A 21,243-nucleotide genomic window follows, 5' to 3' on the forward strand; every position below is an offset into this window, starting at 1 on the left:
AGATCAGTTTCAGTTAAACACTAAAAGACAAACGCTGATTTTTATTCACAACTGCTTTGCTTACTGTTACTATTCATCTTTGATCTTTGTGATATTCAGTAAAACCCACTGAATATGAAACACCTAAGGGGGTTGAGCTAAATTCATTTTATGCATTTCTTCATTGAAATCAAATATCAGACTCAAAGTCAGCTCATGATTGCTTTGAACTATATCAGCTTAAAATGAGAAGCAATTCAGAGGCAAATGGATTTGTTAGATATTTATTCCAAATGGGACAAGCCACATATTGCTAGTCTCGTTAAGCCTGTATTCATCTTCTTACCACAGATTTGTTTCTTCATACATACTTTTAACCACATTTCTATATAAATCAAACAGCATAACATAATTTATATTAATCAGAAACAATCAAATATCAAGCATTACATCCAAAAAAAAACACAAATGATATACTTTTGTAAGAAATACCATGAAGAACAAGGCAACGAGACACAAAGATGTGATTATCAGCATATATACCGGATCCTTTTTCACAGCAGTAAGAACAAACAATTTATACTTTATATCCTGGAATCAGAGGATGAAGTGTGATTCTTTCACACAATATGTTTTACTTTCATAGAAAGAATGAAATTGTTTTTGTTAATTCTAAGATAAACATATCTAACTTTGAACTTTGTAGAGAAGAAGCTGAGGAATAAAAAAACAAAAGAAACACTCATTGTTAACCACAAAACATCAGAGCAATATTAAAGAACTAAGAGAAACCAGATGTAGCCATCACTCTCTTAAGTTGTGCTTTTTTTTAATTCCCGATAACTGGTTCTGTTTGTTCAGTTTCCTTATGAGCATTTAAAGTTTTACTCTGGAGAAAGATGCCATCCTGGTCATTAAATCATGATCTTCTAAATTACACATAATGCCAAAGAAGGGCTTCTAAAAGCTTCCTGGACAGTCAAGTATTTCCTGTTTATGTCCAAACTAGAAAGGATTTCTCGTCCTCTGTTAATGACAGGAACAAAAACAGTTAATCTCGTCGGTCATACAGATGCACAAATATGCACACAAACAACTACAAGGTGGTGGGGATGTTACCCCCATCATATTTTTGTAAGATTTAGTTTTTTACTCTTACTTCCAACCTGCAAAACACAAAGCAGCCACTATTAAACACTTCCTTAGATCATTCTATTCCAGATAAAAATCACAGATGCTGAAGATAAAACTTTACTTATTATGTGTCATAATGGCGTAGACTACTTCCTATTTAGATTGTGAGTGAAGTGCATGTTGGTTAGAGGCAAGTAAAAGTCTACAGCTTAGACAAAGTGCAATGAACAAGTCTGAGTAAAACCACTGAGGGAGGAAAAAAAGAAGGGGTACAGCCACCCCCAACAGCAGCACTCAGTGATTTTTGTGTGCACACACATACACACTCATACCAAACACCATCCTAGAATCTCTCAGGGAAGGGTTTTCAAAAGGAAATCCTTAAACTTTAGCTGCTTTAAGATCGGACAATCTTCGCTGATGAAACATGAGTGTCAGCTCTAATGTTGACATATTCTGAGGTTTTCTGGGAATCTATACGCACCTTACATATTGATAGCTTCACCATAAAACAAACTAAACAGCCTGCTGTGGGAGAGGCGACTGAAGAGAAATAGACAAAGCCGAGAGGCTCTGCTTAAGCGCATAACAATCTGTGGCCAACCACACAAAATACCTTTTTAAGTATTTATTACATTGAATATAAATTGTTTTTTGTTTTTTCCTGACAAGCAACAGCGTTACAACAGAAATCAATAAAATAATATATTAATCTTAAATAATGACTATGTTGACAACCGAACACATCTGATTTGCAAAGAACAAACATCTTTGCTGGACAATATACCATTAAGCTGCTTCATTAAATCCCAGCTAAGTGTGGATCCATACATTCTTGGCATATTCAGAGTTTTTATGTGATTAAAAAATACCAAACATAACTCAACATGTGCTTAGTTCATGACCTTTACAAGCCAATAAAATGTGCTATGCAAGTAGAGAGTGACAAGAAAAAACTAAACCTCAAGCAGCTTTGCTACAGTAAGCTCCTGCAAAATAAGTGAGAGCATCTCACGTTTGGTGCAATCTGATATCTGCTAGCTAACTTTCCGTACTCACTACTCTGGCTTGGTGCCAAACTCTTCCCTCAAGTTATAGTTAACAGGAAATGTGTCAAATGAAAAGGAAAGTAAATCAGGAGAATTTTGTGTCACCAAAATTATTTTCTTTGATAAAATGATTGAATTTAATCTCCTATCCCTGCACAATGAGCTCAACTACAGACTGATCCTGGAGTAGAGCGACTTGGCATTAGTAGGTGACTAGTCTGTGAAGCTTTAGCTGATGTTAAAATAAATACATTTTTTCAAGTTATGTCTTACTTTACTCTTAAACCTGTCCCTCTGGTAAAGTAATTATAGAGCTGTGTGTGTGTCTAAGTGCTATTCTATCCAGTCCACATGTGTTAAAGAGCTGCACACAGTCCTGACCCAGGTAGATGGATGGCTGGGTGAGCATCTGTGCAGCATTAGAGCAGTTCATCAGGGTTGATTTCTGGCAGTGGCTGTCTCCAATAACAGAATGAGCTGAATTCGGGCATCAAAAATGCTTCGGCCTGCTCTTTACTCAGCAGAGGGAACACGTGCTCTACCAGCTCGCTAAGTCTGCCATAGCTGTAGAGACAAAGATTGGATAAATGGGATCAATAATAATGGAATTGGATGTATAGCTTTTTCTATATAGGACAAAGTTAAAGTAGATTTCATAACATGGTGCAGAAAATGTTTACAAAATAGGTGTTAACAGAAAACCTATTAGATGGCTGAAGAACAATAGGAAAAAAAATAAATGGAGCTATCTAAGCATTAAAAAGCAGGTTTAAAGCTTTGATGTTTAATGCAAAGCAGTGAAGAAACATCTCTCTGATGTGGAGTAACAGTGAGATCATACAATTTTAAGCATCCACTTACGAGGACTTGTTTCCCTTTGTCTGCTCCTGGATCAGCTCCCCTTTGGGGTTAACGGTGAAAATCCTGCACAGTGGGACTCCAACCTCTTTATAGGCAAACGCATCCTAAATGGAGACCATGATGAGAGGCTTACTGCACATGCTAAAACATTAGAGCCTAAACAGATCTAAATGGAATATGAAGTCTTTTCAGTATGTGTGTTCTGTAGTGTGAAATAAACCTCAGGCATTCTTTCACTCTTAAAAAAAAATTAAATAAATCTTAAAGTGTATTCTAAGTTCTTTAGTTTTTCCTAAGTCTCTAAAAAGCAACTCAGAAATGTTGAAAATAGCCTCACATAAACAATGCAAACTGAAATGACTTCAATTATAAAACTAAGCACAAATCTCTTTTTTTCTGTTTCCACAAAAGCATTCATTCGAAATATTTCAGAAGTACCAGTTTTTGTGTTTTTATTGTATTTTGTTTTCTCTGCTGAGCAACATGGAGAGTTTCTATGGTTGCTTCATGGGGTGTAGGTGTTTATGCAGCTGAAGACAGAATAGGATGATGCGCTGCTCTGCCAATGCTTCCCTCCCTTCCACAGATGAGGTCACAAAGGCTCATTCGTAGAAGGAGACCTCAGCTCGGGTTCAGCCCAGTACTGATTTCACTTGTTTGTGTCTCCTAACTGATAGCCAAAGAGTCATGTTGACATTGCAATACACCCTTCAGTGCATTGGCTTGCAATAAATAAAACAGTTCATGTAGGAAAACACGCACTTTAAAGTATGGGAGTGTGAGATTTTCAAAAAGGCATTAACTCACATTAGCTCGATTCCCAAAGGCGGCGTAGAAAGGCTGCTTGTTATTCTGGAACAGGTTTTTGATGTCCGTAAGGCATTCAATCTTGAAGATCTCTGGTTTTTTCTCAATGACCTCTCTGAAATAAACACTTTCATGAGTCCTCACTATAAATTTGATCAATATATATCTAGGATATATATATATATATTTTTGCCTACCTTCTGGTCTATCAAAATATATACAATTTCCCTTTTTTTTGGTAGAAAAAAAAAAAAGCAAAGCCCAATTCAAAGATCAAATCTCAACCTGGTTGAGAAATAATTTACTCAGATGGTAAAGTTACTCTACATTAACCTATTAAGGGCAAAGAAATTGTGGCACACCTTAAAAAGCCACAATTGCAAATCAACGTGACAAATTAAAAAATAAAATAAAGTTTCCATGGTAACTACATTGTATAGATTTCAAGGTTGTAAAAATATATTTCCACTGCTTTGCCACATGATGATTCAATATAAAGTGAAACAGGGTTCATTTGGATTATAAACAGATCTACTGCAGCTGAAGCCATTTCTGTAATATTTCTGATCATATCTGTTAATAAACTATAAAAGTTGGATTTTAAATCAAAAACAGGTTATTAGGAGGACATGATGTTCGAAAGCTGACGAGCCTTAAACTGGTGGGTGATGTTTTTGGCCGTTATAGAAGAAACCTGCTAAACAGTTAATCACCAGGTGGAGTCCTAAAACATTGAGTCGAAGGAGGGTGAAGGGACAACTTTAGCAGACTCTATAAACCTCCTACAAGATGCTTCCCAGCTCATTTTTCTTTTCTACACTTGTCATATATATACAAGTAAAATGTCCAGTTTTAGCCGATTCTGGACGTTAATCCTCGTCAAGTGATGTGCATGATGTATATATTCACCCAAGAAATGATTTAAACTTAAATGGAGAAATATAAGACCTAGTTTTCTAACAGATAATGTTACATTAAGTAAGGAGAAGTGAAAATATCCAACAACTATGAGGAGGAGATGGATGGGGATTGCTGCACTTTACTGTACCTGTGGAAGGCAGAGAATAGGCTACTGGGAGACAGCATTAGAGGCCCCCGTGGTAGGATGGTGCCTCCGTCATTGACCCACTGCAGGTAGCCTCTCGTCATGTCCGCCATGCCAATAGCCCGAGCTGAGCAGTACAAGAATTTATAGCCATTCCTGCAAATGAGAGAGGAGCACTCATAAAAAGGCTAAAAACCATTAACATTATGGCCAACAACTTCCAGATAGATTGCATTGACAGTAACTGTCCTAGTCATCAGTTTCTCCCGTGTGGCTATAATTTATTTATCTCTGTAGGACTACAGCAAATATAGGACTACAAATTTAATCACCTCTTAGAAAATCAGTTAATGTTTCTTTTAGCAAGAATTAAGTCGTGGTTATAACTGAGCACAATGAGTCATCCACTTCACAGCATCCCACACAAACACTGAGAGGAAATATCAACTCCACAGAAAGCAACTGGGAATCAAAGATGGGCACTCCTAACCACTGACCAAACATTCACTCTGTCCCTGTAATTAATCCTTGTTATTGTGCACTTACTCGGCCACAGAGTGGTACAGCTTGGCAATGCCCTGATGGGTCCAGTCTTTCCCCAACTGTGGGAGAATCTGTCCAAACACATCTGATCTAAAATAAACAAACACATTATGGTGGGAATTAAAAGAGGCATGTCATTCAAATAAAAAAATTTAACATATGTCAAGTCACCAATTAAACATGCATACAGGAAAATACAGCAGATTGTTCAGAATAGGTTACATAAGCCAACCCTGGTACATTAAAATTTGATCAGAAATATAGAACATTATGGGATTTTCTCTGCTAATGAGAATTACTGGCCCCATAGGGAAGACACTGCGTCACCCTCAGCTTATGGCTGTGTGCGCTGACAGAAAAAGATGTAAATGGCCTCATTATAGTTCCTGTACTTTTCAACCTGTTCTTAAAAGAGCGCCACGTCACATGCTGGCCCCGGGGTTTGCAGAGATAATAAGCTCCAGTAGATCTGGACTTTTTTGATTTCAAATGTCACTGAACAGCCATGAAAAAAAAAAAAAACTACAGATATCAGTTTTTTGAGTAACTATCTGTGAGATAATTTACTCACAAAGAACTGCATAATGCTCTGGATATTTCTATTAGAAAGACAACTTTGAAAGTATAGTCGGTCTGGGAAAACAAATATATTAAAAATTGATTTATCAGCAGAACTCTGTGTTTATAATGGAATTAGTATTTTGGTTATTATATACTGTAATCCTGAAACAGGATCCAGATCTCTAAAAACTGAAAAAGGTCCAAAGGTCCAGGTCATTTTTCTAAAAGCTTTATCAGAAAATTTCTACAATATGAGCAGCTGATCATATATGTAAATGCTGCAGTAAACCTTAAAAAGTATATACAGATACAGTATCTCACAAAATGATTCCACCCCTCATATTAATTAAAATATATATTTGTTATGTCCCTTGCAAGAATCTCAGCACACAGCCATTAACCTATAAACCCCTGGAATTAAAAGGGAGCACACCCTGAAGGAAAAGGTGCAAATTGTGACAAAGACTCACTTATTTATAGGCTCATTTTTGTCTCATCAGAGCACAGGACTTTGTTCCAGTAATCCCTGCCCCTATGCTGGGTTTACATTGACTGTGGTGCAGCTGCTGTACAGTTGTAGTGCTGGTAATCTGTAGAAAGTCCCTCACACTGAACACTACAACTAAGCTGTCCTTGCTGCGAAAAAACGCTCACATGGGATCACGCTACTTCTGCAATTGTCAGGCAAAAATCGTTATCGGTGCTCATAAATATCCAATTTTATTAAATAATAACCCCGTTTTGTTGTCTTATTTTCACAATTCAAGTTAACGCATGTTGCTGGGTTGATTTTAATCTGAAATTAACGGCATTTGGAAGCTTGATGCAGAGACCGTGTTGTTTCCAGCCTAACTTCCTTCTTGCAGAAAGAGTTGATCTGCATGGCCTTGGTTACTGCACCCACACTGCATCGCGGCTGATTCAAGTGTACCCATCGATTTTAATGATTCGGGTTTCAGTGTGAGCCTGGTGTTAGTCCGCTTCTCAAACAACTGCAATGCATACCAGGGTTTCTCAGTTCTGGTCGAGGGTCTGGTGTTCTGCATCTTTTAGATGCGTCTCTGCTTGCCCACCTGAATCAAATGATTGAATTGCCTCCTCAGTTGATGTCAGGTTTTCCAGAGTCCTGCTAATGACCTTATTATTTGACTCAGGTGTGCTGAAACAGAAACACAACTAAAAGGTGCGGAACACTGGACCTCGAGGATCAGATATGAGGAACCTTGATAGACCAATGTAATATGTATGGCCTTAGCAATAACAGCTTGGCGCCCATCATTTCAACCTCTGCAGCACTCATTCATGTCTATTTTCAAACAAAACCTCTGAATATGACACTGATCGGGTCTACATAACTTCTTTGGTGGTAGATAGTGATTTCTTAGTAAACCTGTCATTATTATTAACTTGGGGAGTCTTAACCTAGTGGTTAGAGCAGTGCGCTTGTGCTCTGAGAAGGTTGCGATTTTTATTATTGGTATTTACTGTATGGTGCTGCTTTGGCTCAGGGTGTTGATCTTCCTTTACGTAAAGCAACTGTTCTTTCATACAGGTCCTCTGAGTCCTCTACTCTCTTATACTGGTCACTGGATGTACCATTGCTGAACTTCCAGTGACCGGCGTGAAAGAATATGAAAGAAAAAAAAACACAACACCCATAATCAAACAGCCCTACACTCCCCCCATTCACACCTGAGGCGTTGTAACACCAACAAGCTGTATGACACCAGGGAGGAGAATAGCTCATCTCTCTGCTGCTCTCGTTTGCTGCCAGCTGTGTAGACATTAACGGCTATGTACCAAGGTATTTGAGGGACAGAAAATGAACACTAACTAAATGACAAGAATGTCATACTTTCAGTGTTTTTTGCCCAAGAACAGATTCAACAATATATTAATAGTTAGGGGATGTATTCCCTTTGGTGAGATACTGGATTCATTTATAGCTTCAGTGTCTGTTTTACAGTTTAACATGATAATCTAAACTGACAAGAATAAATAACACCAACAGTTGAAAATGATATCAGTCAGTGCTGCTCTACAGATGGTGCCCTGCTAAAAGAAGAGCTGTTTCCACTTCGGCATAATGAATGTTTACAGAACAAGATCCAACACTGACAATCTGGTCCTTTACTCATTTTAAAATAGAACTCCATTTTGAAGGAAAAGTCAAAGAGGCTCCAGTGAGACAGGGGCATAAATAGTAGTTTCTAAAAATATGCGCTGCGGTGGATGTGGATTAATTCATACAAAAAGACAATTTAAAGAAGGGACACAATATGTGCTGCACTGTGGACAATCAGTAAACAGAAAAATGCATGACTGACCCTTCTTTCAAAGTTTTAAACTTTACAGTTATGTCTTAAATAACTTGATATATATATTTTTAGAAACCACCTACTTGGTGATGGTACCATCAATGTCAGAGATGATGACTTTGTCATCCCAGTTCCACAGGTAGATGGTCCCTTCACAGCGGCAGGTCCCCTGGTACTGGGTGGTAATGCTAAATGTCACATCATTTGGCCCCTCCTTTAGTTTAAGACTAGCCTGGGAAAATAGGCAGGATATGAAATGTAAGGCCATCTGGAGAAAGATTTTTTTTTTCCCCCCATTCACAAGAAACTCAAACATAAGCATTCCTCTCCTGCAAAGATCTGTACAGGTCTTTAGAGCCCCCTACTGGCCTCAAGTGTAGCAAAGCAAACAAAAATGAAGGCAATATATCCAGCCTGCAGAGGGCGCTCTGAAACATTTTATTCTTAGATAATGCAACAGTTAGGTTTACACTGGATTAATTTCATAAAAAAAAACTGTGTAAATGATTAACTGCAATTAAACATGAAAGACCTATTTTAAAGTAAAAATAATGGATGCTATTGAAGTAAACACTATATAAGAAAGTTATATGCAATAATATACTCACTATCTGATCTGAGGAAAGACGCAGTGACTTCCTGTAAGTGTGTGTAGTGGAATGGTGTCCTTCTCCTGGCTGCAGCCTCTCTTGGCAAGACACAGCGCTGACCTCCTTAGATTCTTCATCACTGGATGTTTCTCCTGCTTTGGGGCTACAAGGCAAAGTAGTTATGTTGAGATTCTTCACCACATTAAATAAAAGTTAAAAACGCTTAAAATATAAAAACAGTTGAAGTTAAATAGTGTCAAGAATACAGTAGGGTATCCTTTTAATTGGAACGATTCTGGTTCTCGATAAAACAGTCTTAACTTCTTTGTGAATTTTAATTCCTTGAGGTTTTAAAGATTACTATAAGACTTCAAATGGTTATTTTCAACTCGGATATAAATATAAACCGATTACAATACCAACTAATACAAATCTTTTAAATTTTCTATTCACAGGGAAACACTTTCGCATGAAAGTTTCTTTTTGAAAACCTAATTTAAACACATTCACATTTACAGTGTCTGATGCTGCACTTTAAGACAATTTTATTATTTTATTTATATCATTCCGACTGGGGCTCTAGGCTGAGTGTTGGAGCTGAAGACTAAAGCCATGGATTGTACTTAGAAAGGTACACATGTTCAGCTCAAGTAAACATTTAAATAGAGATGTTTCAATCTGGTTGAGTGAAGAACGATCAGATTTTAATACTCAGTCATTCAATTAAAGAGTTTCATTATTTGAAACAGATCCGAAATTAAATTAAGTTTACACTAAATAAGATCTGAAGTCTTGCCAATTCAGATTAAAGGTATCTTCATCCCATCAAAAACATGTAGGCTTAAAAGTGCAAAAAAGGCTCTGCTCTCCCTGCAAAAGCTGGCCAATGATTGCACTGGGGAAAAAATTCCCTCCAGGAACCTACCTTAGCACAAAAACCAGCGCAGCAGGTCAACAACGAGGCTCCCATAGGATTACCAGGTCTAAAAAAAAAATTTAATGTGGGATAGCTAGGATGCCTATGTGGGACAGATCTGGTTTTCCTGTATGTAGTTCTTTAGAAACAATTTTACAGTTACTTCACATCACATCCCCTTGTATCAGCTTGAAAAAGAAACTTGATAAAAGCCTCTCTGAGGATCACCTGTCACTGGCCTCACGTAGTTAGACACTGTTCAAAATTTTTTGTAGGGACAGAATTTCTTTTCTTTAAATGTAGTTTCTGTCGTATTTTGTATTCCAATCCTTTAACTGTTCTATTTAAGGAGCATCGTGAGCAGGTTGGTCACGACATGAAGCACTGACTGCAGTTCTGTTGTCTTTGCACTTAGGAAAAGCTTATGTGAACATTTTGTTCAATTTTCTTTTCTAAATTGGTCCAGTAAAATGCAGGACATTGTTTTGACTGGTGGGACAGAAGTGGAGAATGCTACACAGTCCTGCACAGATAGAAACGTCTGGTCACACTAGGCTCTCATCCTGAGTCTGATGGTGTTTTATTATTTTGGATATAATCCCATCATAAGTGTTGCACATTGCCGACTGATCAAGCCTTTATCGTTAAGGCACACTATCGAATGCTGCTTCCCAAACAAATGGTTGCACACACACTCCTCTGGATTCTTTTCTTTGCTGGCGTTTCGCAGCTTTTTCTTATGGCTGCTGGACTGGGCATCAACATTAAAAATCAAATATACAAAATTTGAGCGACTCCTGGAGAACTGAAGTGGGAGAACTGATACCAATCGATTCTTTGGGCCCAACTCTAGTCAAGATGTCAGTTTATCATTTTGTACGTTTTTTATAGACTGAAGCAGCAGAGCAACAGGGAAACAAAAGTAAGTTAGGCTGGTCAGTGGGGCTCACAATGAGCCAGGAAACCATGAAAAAAATTCTTGAAATCACTTTTTTAACGCTGTTAAATACTCTCTGAGGTGAGACAGCTGTTTAGCCACCCAACATTTTCACAAATATTCATTTGAAAAAAACATAGAGCAAGTGTTAATCTGCTAATTTTAGGCAAAAGCTCAGATGAATTATATTATATTATACTACATCACATTTAACTACATTTACCAATGTAGATAATGTGAATACCAGAAGCCATTTTTTACTGACCGGAATTCACATGCGCACAGACATATACATTTCTATGTATGTCAATTTAAATAATCTTTTGGCATAACATTTTAAAACTTTCTTTTTTTTTATCACTATTAAATTTCACTCTAGATATCCAAGGTTAATTTTTTTATCTCTTGTTACATACAGCATTGCTGTATGTATTTTATAAAATTCAGTTCTATATCAGACCACTTTGGCATAATAAAATCTTGAAACTGCCGGTTGCAGCTACATAAATTCAACTATTGATATCACAATTTCTATTATAAAGAGCACACTTCTAAAACTGCAACTCAAGTCCCATTTATTTTGCAGTTTTAACCAATTAACTTTAAAAACCGAAATTAAGAAGCATTTTTGGCTGCGATAAACTGCTGTGACCGCTGCTGTGAAAAAAACCTTGAGTATGACATCATTAAAATAATGGAAGCTTGAATTTGTGTATTTTCCATGATAGAGGTGGCCATTTAACATAATTTACATTTCTGAGTGTAAAACTTTGTCATTTTATTAGGTTGCAAAAATCTAACAGCAATTTTTTTAGGGAAAATTTTTTTGTTGTACTTGATTAATCAGAAAATAGATAACATATCAAATTAACCATGATGGCAACCCTATTTGAAAAATGTTATTTTATTTGTAAATTTAACTTGTATATTTCTCATATTGAGTTCTCTAGTTTAAAGGGATAAACCTGCATTCACAAGCTTTCATATTCCAATTCTAAGCCTAGTTAAGCAATATTCTTCGAATTCCATATTTCAAAAGAACATTCATGTGTAAGACTTACGGTAAATCCAAGTTCTCCTGAGAATTAGAGGGTTCTCCATCTTCTGACTGAAACTCCTCCTTGGTTTCCATCTTTGTCTCAGACTAAAGAAGGAAATTGGGATTTTGTGAACAATTATGTATTATGTAGTTTAAGAAAAAAATATTTCATCCTTTACAAATGAGAGAATTTATATGAATACCTGTTTAACTGTACTATCTGATCTTTTTCGCCAGAACCACCAACGACCCGACTTCTTTGGCATCTTCTCCTTCATCCAGGCCTCCTCTGTAGCCTTTAAAGAAAAATAAAAAAAAAGGGGAAATGTTTATTTACTCCCAAGCTCATACTGTCCTTATATTACGCCTTATATTTATTTACAAAAAATAAATGCTCAAATGATAAAATTACCTTTGGTAAATTCTTCTGAAATGCCTGTAGGCTTAAAATCAGGGGTGCAGCTAGTGTCCAGTTATAATATCTAAAAAGAAACAAAAACATTAGTCATATGACGTCACATAAAGCAAGGCTTTCATACTATATAAAATAAAAAAACTTACAAACCTATTTCCTATCTTTACTACCAAGTTGGGGTTGTCTATTATTGCTGGATTTTCAGCAAACTCATGATATGTGATGATATGTTCCATAAATCTTTCTGCAAACACAGTTAAAAACACACAGTGGTAAAGTGAGACATCTGACAATACATTATTTTTACTTAATATAAGTGAAGGTGTTTTAAGGGGGTGTATACGCACTTCGAATAAAATAAAGAGATGTTTTTTTTTTTTTATAGAGAAAGAGGACAGTGTTTAAAATGCCTTTTTATTATGCGTAATCAGCTGGGAAACTGTTCTGCTGACCTTTGGATATTTCTGCATTTTCGGTGAGACCTCCACACAGAGAAAGAGTGACATCAGGGAGGTCACTGGCCGAGTCAGAGAGACATTCCGTCCCGCTGTCAGCAGCTGCACTACCCACAGACTGTGGAGACTGGGAACCTGAGCGAATCTCAGAGTCAATCCACTGCTTTGTTGTTGCCTCGGACTCACTGATGGACAGAACAGTTTCAGAAAAAAGGGCAACCAATAAAGTAAGAATACTGTTGTTGTTTTTTTTTCATTGGAATGCAATTTGAAAGTGAATATTTCCAATTTACATAAACAGCATATACATATACATCAAAGTATTAAGTGCTTCTTGCATTAGCAAACCTCTTAGGAAAATATCTTGCAGCCACATCGGGTTCCAGTACATTTAGGTCATCTAAGTAGATATCCTCTGGACCCTGATGCTGACTCCTCTTTGGGACTCCTGTGTTTATAAAATAAAAGCACTTGTTATTTTACATTTCTTCAAAATCCCTTAAAGGTTTTTACAATGTATCATATTATAACCAAAAATAAATTATTAAAAAATATATATATTTTGGGTGCAGGAAAACAAAACTAACCCATTACAAAAAAAATCAAAGCAATGAACACAAGCTGTTAGAAAAATATAAGTCATACAGTTTTGCATATACCAAAGTAGGTTGGTGTGAAAATAAAAAGAAATATATCTTATAAAAATAACAACAAAAAAATATAAAATACACATTTTGGTGTACATTACAAACAACCTTGTGAAATATCAATATTCAAATCTTGCTAAACACTCTTAACTGAATATGCTTTAATATAAACACCCCACAGGCATAATAGCTCCAGATCTAGCTCCAGTTTCACTTTCCCTACTTAAGAAAAACCTTTCCCAGTGACACATGGTGATGGCAGCTTCATCCTATGGGTAAGGTTTTTCTTAAGTATGGAAACCTTACCCACAGGATGATGCTGCCATCACCATGTGTCACTGTGGGGTTGATGTACTTTAGGTTGTGAGTAGAGCCAGTTTTCTTATAAACTGCTTTTGATACATTTTTTGCTCCCCCCACCCATTCTGTAGTTTACAGCAGCAAAAAGATTATGGACAAAATTGTCACAAATCTGGGCCTTATAAAAAAAATCATAAGAATAACGTAATAGTGAAGAGTTAAATGATAAACAATAAAATGATAAAAACTGATCTTGCCCCTGCTTTTTGCGGATGATGTGGTTCTACTGGTTGCCAAGGCCTACAGCATTCAGAGGAGAGGTTTACAGCAGAGAGTGAAGGGGTCAGGCCAGAGAATATGCTCCTCCAAGTTTGAGGTTCTGGTTCTCGACCCTAAAAAGGTGGCTTGTCCCCTTCAGGTTGGAGGAGAGTTCCTTCCTGAAGTGGAACAGTTCAAGTATCTGGGTGTCCTGTTCACGACTGAGGGGAGAATGGAGGAGAAGTTTGATAGATGCACTGGTCTGTCGTGGTGAAGTAAGAGCTGGGCAAAAAGGCAAAGCCCTCGTTTTACCGATAGGTCTAGGTTCCTACCCTCACCTATGGTCAAGAAATCTGGGTCATGACCAAGAGAATGAAATCCTGAATACACGCAGCTGAAATTAGCTCTCTCCACAGGCTAGCTGGGCTCCCCCTTAGAAATAGGGTGAGTAGCTCAGTCATTCAGGAGAGGCTCGACAAGTATGTGTAGATTGTATATAGGATATTAATATATTTTATGTCCACTTCGGAGTTTTAAACTTTTAGTCCTATATAAACAAATCTATTAAATAAAATGCAAACCACATTTTGTGAAACCAAATGTACCTTTCTTCTTAGAGGGTGAATCAGTCTGCTGACTGTTTGAAGGGGTGGATGTGGTCACACTGGATGGAAGGACTTCAGGAGGCTCTGTGGGAGTCAAAGGACCCATAGATTGTACGGAGCTTGTAGAAGATAGACTATGATTTGTTACGGGGGTGACAGGGGAACGTGGCTCAGGCTTGACTATGGCACAGACTGATGAGGCTCCATCTTCCTTTTCAGGCTCTGTTTCATCCTCCATGGCCTCAGAGCTCAGGATGACACGAAAGTGGGTGTTTTCCGATGGGGTGATGGTTACTGTCTTTAGCGGTTCAGGCTTTTCCTTCTTTGTGACCTGAATATTAAATGGTATTTCAGTTCATATAAGATAGAAAAAAATATATATTTAAAAATGGTAGCAGCACAATATAACATGAAAGAGGAGCTTACCCTGGTTGTTTCTGGAAACTCTCCCCAGGTCCACTGCATATGGGACTCATCCCTGAGCAAACTTTCTGAAGACTTCATCACCAGCTCTGAATCACTCTTTGGGGAAAAGGCCTGAGACAAGCCATGACTAAAAGACCAACAGTGCAACACAAACAATGCGTGTTATATAGGGGAGTTTATGCATCTTTGCTAAACAAAAGGTAGAAACTAAAGTTTAGTTTTATACATACCCATCGCCTAAAGGCCATTCACCATCAGACAACGGATAACCTTCCAAATTATGTCTGGTTGTAGGCAGTTTAGGGTCAATGTCCCTGATTGTCGAGGTTGAAGGAGACCTGCATCCAGAATGCAAAGTAAACATATGATCAAAATGCCCCCCCTTCAGCAAAAAAAAAAAGATTCTACAAATAACTCTTTTGAAACCTAAAACTACCTTGATACATGTGGTGCCGATTCTTCATCAGAGCTGAGGTCCATCTCAAAAATCTCGTCATTTTGCCCAGTGCCTGACACGGCACCACCAATAGCAGCAACAGAATTTCCAGAAGAGACCGACACTGGTGGGGTGAGCTCCTCTCTGCGGGGGTCACCTTTGTGCTTCTTTCTTCTTCTTTTCTTCTTTTTTGTGGCAGTGGCACTGGGAGCAGGAGGCTCGGGTGGGTCTTCCTGGTCTAAAGGATCATCCTTTGGGTCTTTAGGTGCCCTGTTCTCAACCTCTGAGATCCAGAATAGGTGACTCTCAGTGGGTATTGGGGAGGTAGCCAGGTGAGCAGGAACAATCTGCCGAAGTGGATATTCATCAACGAAAGGCTACAAGTTTAAGCAAGAGCCAAAACTAGGAGGCATAATGACATGAATACCATACAGTACAGAATCTGTCACAGCGGAAAAAACTTATGCAACCATCAGTCAAATAAGTGACTGAATAACAGTTGGTCTGCCAAAAACAACAGCAGGTGTTTTTTTTTAAGGGGTTGTTGAACTGCTGCATTTACTTTTCCTGATGCATTCTTTAAATCTTAAAGACAGTTTAATTTGTATGTCATAAACAGACTAATTTTAAAAACGATTAAGTGTGTATTCGGAATGCTTACATTCTCCTCCTCAGCTTCCTGGACAAAAAAGGCCTCTCCATTGTCACCGAGCTTCATATGCAGATCTACAGGATCTCCATTCACTTCAATGTCAATCTGAAAACATTTAACAGAAAATACAGGCTGACATCTGGAACACAATCTAAAAACCAAGAAGCTAAAAGATCAGAATTTTTCAACCTTTTGACTAGTTTCCATCAGGAAATGTTCTAGATATGGGAATAAAGGTTTAAGAAAAACTTGAAGAGTTAAGAGAGGCGCCTTAATTGTCTAGAGAGTCAAGCCACATTACTCTTCCTTTATTTTCCTTTTGTTTTAAAACAAAATTAAACTTGCCTTATAGCAACACATTTCTCCTACAGAAGCAGAATATCGTCTCTGCTCCTTTTAAAAGAATTTAACTACTCAGACAAAAAGGCTAAAAAAAACACTTTAATTACTGTCCCTTTATCATCTTACATAACTGTTCTAAGGGAGAAATTTAAAAAGAAAAACTTGTATCTGAGGTTTAAACTCTAAAAAAAATGTGATCTAAACTGGCCACAAAAGGCTTCGGGACTAAAAGCTCTATTTTTTATTTTTTTTTTTTTTGCGATATGTTCAAACTGTTTCCGCTGCCATTTTACATGAGTAGCTGTTAAATCATTTTTGCAGAAGCTGAATGTGCTTGAAAGCTTGGAAAACAGGAGAAAATACAAACCAAAAGGCTTTTGAAATTCTTGAAGGTTGAACAAGAACATTTTTCTGTTTTCTTTTCCAAAAGACTGCCTCCTTAACTTTTCACATGGGGGCAGATTCCTGTTTATCCATCAACCACAACCTCAAGCTTTCCCTCCCAGGACTGTATGGTTAATCGGAAAATTAAGAAGCTGGATATTGAAATAAAATAGGTCACACAGAAATTATTTACCACTAGCTTGTGTCCCACCAGGCTTTAGAATTTTTTACAAACATTCATGTCTTTGGGGCTTTTATATTCTGTGGAGCTGCCATTAAAACAAAGCTTTTAAAGCTCGCTGGGGAAACTACACTGCAATAGAGCCCATTCTGTACTGTAATTTAACACCGCCATAAAATAAGAAAAAAGGTAACATCTGGAAGACACTACAGAGCAGGTTGGTTCAGACACACAAATGCTCTGTAACATGACACCAGTTTGTCAGGTTGGTTTAAAAACAGCCGCCAGACTATTCTGTTAGTCCTTCTGGTTATTAGACTCCTGCTGGTGTTTTTCTATGTTTGGTCATTACTCTTCCCACAAATTTAGATTCTCTACAGCATAAAGAAGACATTTCACCTGGTCAGTGAAACTAAAGCAACTAATGCGAGGGTGGTTTTGAATCTCAAGGCCTAACTATTAATGAGACAGAATAAATGATGGTTCTACTAATCCTCAGAGTCAGAGCAAGTTTGTATTCACTTCCAGTGATTATATTTTCTTGAAAAAACTAAGTTTTTCCATTGTCAATAATTTTTCACCGATCTACTTTAAAGAAAAGGATATGAGTACCTGCAGATGCTAATAAGGGCATTAATTCTGTGCACACACACTTGTTTAATTTAATCTACATGAATATTGCAAAACACAAAATAAAAGATATAAGCTGCATTGTAAAACTATATAAAATTTTTCCTTTGCTTTTCTGACAAGAGGTAAAAATCTGGGTTTTCCCAAATAGTGACTCGTAAAATAATGCTCAGAAAATTTACATCTTATAAACAATAAATTTAATGAAATAAACCCCAAAATACAATAAATATACATAGCAGCAGCCTGGCTTATTCAAAAACTGCTCCTGGGAACAGGTATGCATGTTCGTTACACAACAGCCCTTTTAGAGCTCTTGTGGACCTTTTCTTCCTTCCCCCATGCATTCAAAGTTGTAGAGCAGTTGCCATGGAAACAGTTCATTCATTCCTTTTCAGGTCCATCAGCATTCAACCTAGGTGGGTAGACCGAGTCAGATCTAAACTAATTATTCCTGTATAGTGTATAGCAAGCTAAAAGAATTTTGCAGTAAGCCAAAGGAAAATAGCCAAACTTTTTATTTATTTTTTTTACAAGTGACTATTTAAACAGCACATACATTGGGCATTGATTTAAAAGCATTTTTACACTCATTAAAATAATATATTTCTCATCAGTTAAGACTGTTCTGGGAACGTACCAAAAGATCTGCCAGTACCCCGCATGAAAAGCCTTTTATAATTAATACAAACTCAGTTTACCCAATTTCAATTAAACTCATCTCTTCTCTGTACAGGTGGTTTTCCATAACAACTAAACACCACAGCAATGTGGTGTTTAGTTGTTACAAAACAAACTGTTCCAAAGCCAGTGCTGATTGGGGTATAGGTAGAAATAGAAATAAATGTTTTTTAAGAGTAAGAAAAAAAGGAACACCTTCGTTCTGGAAACAGAGGAATTTACTGGATGGCTCACATGTTGTGACCTCTAAGCGCTTGTTAAATGGAAGGCCAGCAAGCTGAGGAGATTATATAAACTGCAGCATATTTTACTGTAGTGAAAAAAAAAACAGTATAGGAGGGTACATGTGGATCTCCAGTAACCTAATAGCTAGAAGAATAAAAAACAGGAGTATAACATAATCAGTTTTAAGTAGATAACCCATTAAAGATGTCTTAAAAACAACCTTCAAGTATCATATGTATTACATGAAAGGACTTGGATTTCAGTTTAACAAGTTATTACAGGTACTCAGTTTATGGTTAAAAAAAAAAAATAAGTTTGAATCTTTGCTAAATATTTGGATGAAAACTTACTAAAAATTATCTTATTAGTTTTATTTTTTAACTCTTATAAAAAAAAAAGAAGAATTGACATGCAGGGTCATGTTCTTCCACATTCGTTCTGTAGGATCACCGTCCTGCAGGTTTGATGTTGCTATGCTTCAAAATGTGTTTCAAATAGCTTTATAGTATTGTTTTAGAGAGGTCTGCTGATAACTTATACATCCAGTTCAGGGATGTCAACACATGGAAACATCTGTAGGTCAAAATAGAACAGCTGAAAACGAGTGCAGTAATATATTTACTCTTTAAAGCTACAGTGTGTAATTTTCAGCGACATCTAACGTTCAGACTGCAGACCGCAGCAACATGAACATCTCCCCCCCCACCGCTTCTCCCCCCCAACAGTACGGCGAGCGTTACGGGACAAAATGTCTTCCACGACATCCGCATCACCTACCTTCTCAAGTGATGAGGTTTGTTTACATAGATAATTTCAATACTGCCATCTATTGTTCAGTACCGTCTCAGTTCATCTCTCTCAACTTGCCGTAGTTACTTTCGAGCGTAATGGGCGATCTCGCAATCGCTAGTTCGTTGGCTCTGCGCTGCCGTAGCGCAAAGATGTCTGCCTGCATGGCTGCGAGACCCGCTCCTATGTAATTATAAATAACGAATTCTAAGGCAACGCAAATATTAAGGTTAAGAGGCTGAGCTCGTAGATGATGATAAATAACATAGTTATGTATAATATATTACATTTCTGACTGTATATCCCTGTAATTATTACACACTGTAGCTTTAATTAAGAATAAGATACGTTTTACTGTTTCTTGTAATTAAAAAAAAACAAAAAGGACTTCAACAGATCAGCTAAAGGGAGCAAAGTGCAATGTTATGTAATTTACAACATGTCCTTAATGGAACACATCCACAATTTTCACACAAGAGGGATCCAGGTAAGATGAAAAAAATAAGGGCAGGTATGTTCGATGTTTTATCATTTTTAGAGAGCTTGATTTCACTGTATGCATACTGTGACGCTGCGAACTGATGGCTAAAGGGTTTTTGCTGTTCGATTCAACACAAACCTTTGTTTGACCCGAGTGGTAGATCCATAAATATGGTTTTGGTTTCTTCAATACACTGCTGTAACCTTGAGTAAAAAATGTTACATATACATATCAAAGGTTTATTACTTTTCTGGGAGAAAATAAAACTAGGCTTAATTGCAATTAAGAGCATTTGATTTTGAAACAATTTGTTTCGGAGGGTCATTTGAAATCTTTTGTGCCAAATATGACAGTTTTAAGAAAACTTTTTTTTTAATAGCAATCACCAGCTGGATTGTCTCAAAGAAAGCAGAAATCTTGTAAAAATGTTTCTAATAAATAAGGAAATTAAATGAAATGGTTAAACATCGCTCAGTTAGATGCAATCAAGGTAATCATTTCATACAGTTTGAAATCTATTTTCCAGAGGCATGTTAAACCAAAAACCAATATAAAGTGTGGAAAGAAGGGGCAAAAAGAAAAAGAAAAGTTCTACTTACTACTTTCTCTTTAGAGCGCAGGACACCAAGCTTGCCAAAGCGCACGTGGAACGGTGAACACTGGTAGGTTCCATCTCTCTGGCGGACAACCACAACGTCAATACAGCCTGAAAGCGTGGCCTGATTGATGCCCTTATACAGCTCTTTGACTGTTACGAGAACTTGACCAGCCAGCTGCCCGACGTAATTCATGGTGTGTGTCTGGAAGAAAAAACAAAAAAAAAAAAAAAAAACACTTTTAGTCTTATTTAAAGTCAAACCTTTTCAAAATATAAAACAATGCAGTGTTGTCAGAGTCATCACTCTTTAGGGAGCTAACCATGAATTTTGCTCTCAGACCTTAGGACCCCCATCTACAGTTTTATCTCAGAACTGGCATACAGACTGACAGCGAGCATTGTTATCCTATCTCTGGCTATTGTCCAACACGAACAACATCGGAGAGCAGCAAATGCCTGGACCAAAACAATGAGATAACCTAAACAGAGATCCCACAGCTCTGCAAAAAATGGAAGCAGCTGACATTGTGTTTATAGCCATAACTCTTACTTACATAAGGGCACTTTAGATATACTGCTGTGCTAGTGTGCAAAAGTCAAACTTAGTCAAACTATTTTCAAAACAACATTGACCCTCAGAAACATTTTTAATGGAAATAGGTTTTTCTTTCCTGTCTTCTAAAATGACCCAATCTAAGAAAATAGCATGCAGGCCAAGGCTAGCACAAACTGCCCTGTATTCTGGTGGCCTATTTACTGAATTTGATAAAGTCCTTGGTACCGTGTCACCAACTGTGTGTATGTGTAACTACAAATAAACATGATTTCAGTTTGTTGGGTCAGGGTCTAATTTGGTAAAGACGGTAAACAATTCCCCTTGTTGATTTCATCATGTTTATATGACCTGAAATTTTCCTACACCACAGTAACCTTTTGTTCATAATCTCACCATGGCAGGG

At 37.2% G+C, this 21,243-nt stretch overlaps 1 protein-coding gene across 3 annotated transcripts in view; it reads right to left on the bottom strand.

Moving 5' to 3' along the window:
- Positions 1–2,166: 2,166 nt before the first annotated feature.
- lpin2 (lipin 2) overlaps positions 2,167–21,243 on the bottom strand; it is a 28,240-nt gene continuing 9,163 nt past the window's right edge. For 2 of the 3 annotated variants that reach the window (XM_038281718.1, XM_038281716.1), the window contains exons 2-20: positions 20,286–20,486; positions 15,983–16,078; positions 15,322–15,671; positions 15,116–15,223; positions 14,886–15,012; positions 14,460–14,790; positions 12,998–13,097; positions 12,647–12,834; positions 12,345–12,438; positions 12,192–12,261; positions 11,983–12,075; positions 11,802–11,884; positions 8,906–9,050; positions 8,381–8,529; positions 5,422–5,508; positions 4,879–5,031; positions 3,831–3,945; positions 3,024–3,127; positions 2,167–2,726 (exon numbers count right to left, since the gene is read on the bottom strand). In XM_038281718.1, coding sequence (XP_038137646.1) covers positions 2,582–2,726; positions 3,024–3,127; positions 3,831–3,945; positions 4,879–5,031; positions 5,422–5,508; positions 8,381–8,529; positions 8,906–9,050; positions 11,802–11,884; positions 11,983–12,075; positions 12,192–12,261; positions 12,345–12,438; positions 12,647–12,834; positions 12,998–13,097; positions 14,460–14,790; positions 14,886–15,012; positions 15,116–15,223; positions 15,322–15,671; positions 15,983–16,078; positions 20,286–20,477 — 2,730 coding nt within the window. In that variant the 5' untranslated portion in view covers positions 20,478–20,486 and the 3' untranslated portion in view covers positions 2,167–2,581. The remainder of the gene's footprint in view (positions 2,727–3,023; positions 3,128–3,830; positions 3,946–4,878; positions 5,032–5,421; positions 5,509–8,380; positions 8,530–8,905; positions 9,051–11,801; positions 11,885–11,982; positions 12,076–12,191; positions 12,262–12,344; positions 12,439–12,646; positions 12,835–12,997; positions 13,098–14,459; positions 14,791–14,885; positions 15,013–15,115; positions 15,224–15,321; positions 15,672–15,982; positions 16,079–20,285; positions 20,487–21,243) is intronic. The other variant, XM_038281717.1, reaches the window with a different exon arrangement.

This window comes from Cyprinodon tularosa, unplaced genomic scaffold (assembly GCF_016077235.1).
Source record: "Cyprinodon tularosa strain WSP-4 unplaced genomic scaffold, ASM1607723v1 ctg174, whole genome shotgun sequence".
Classification (NCBI taxonomy): Eukaryota; Metazoa; Chordata; class Actinopteri; order Cyprinodontiformes; family Cyprinodontidae; genus Cyprinodon; species Cyprinodon tularosa.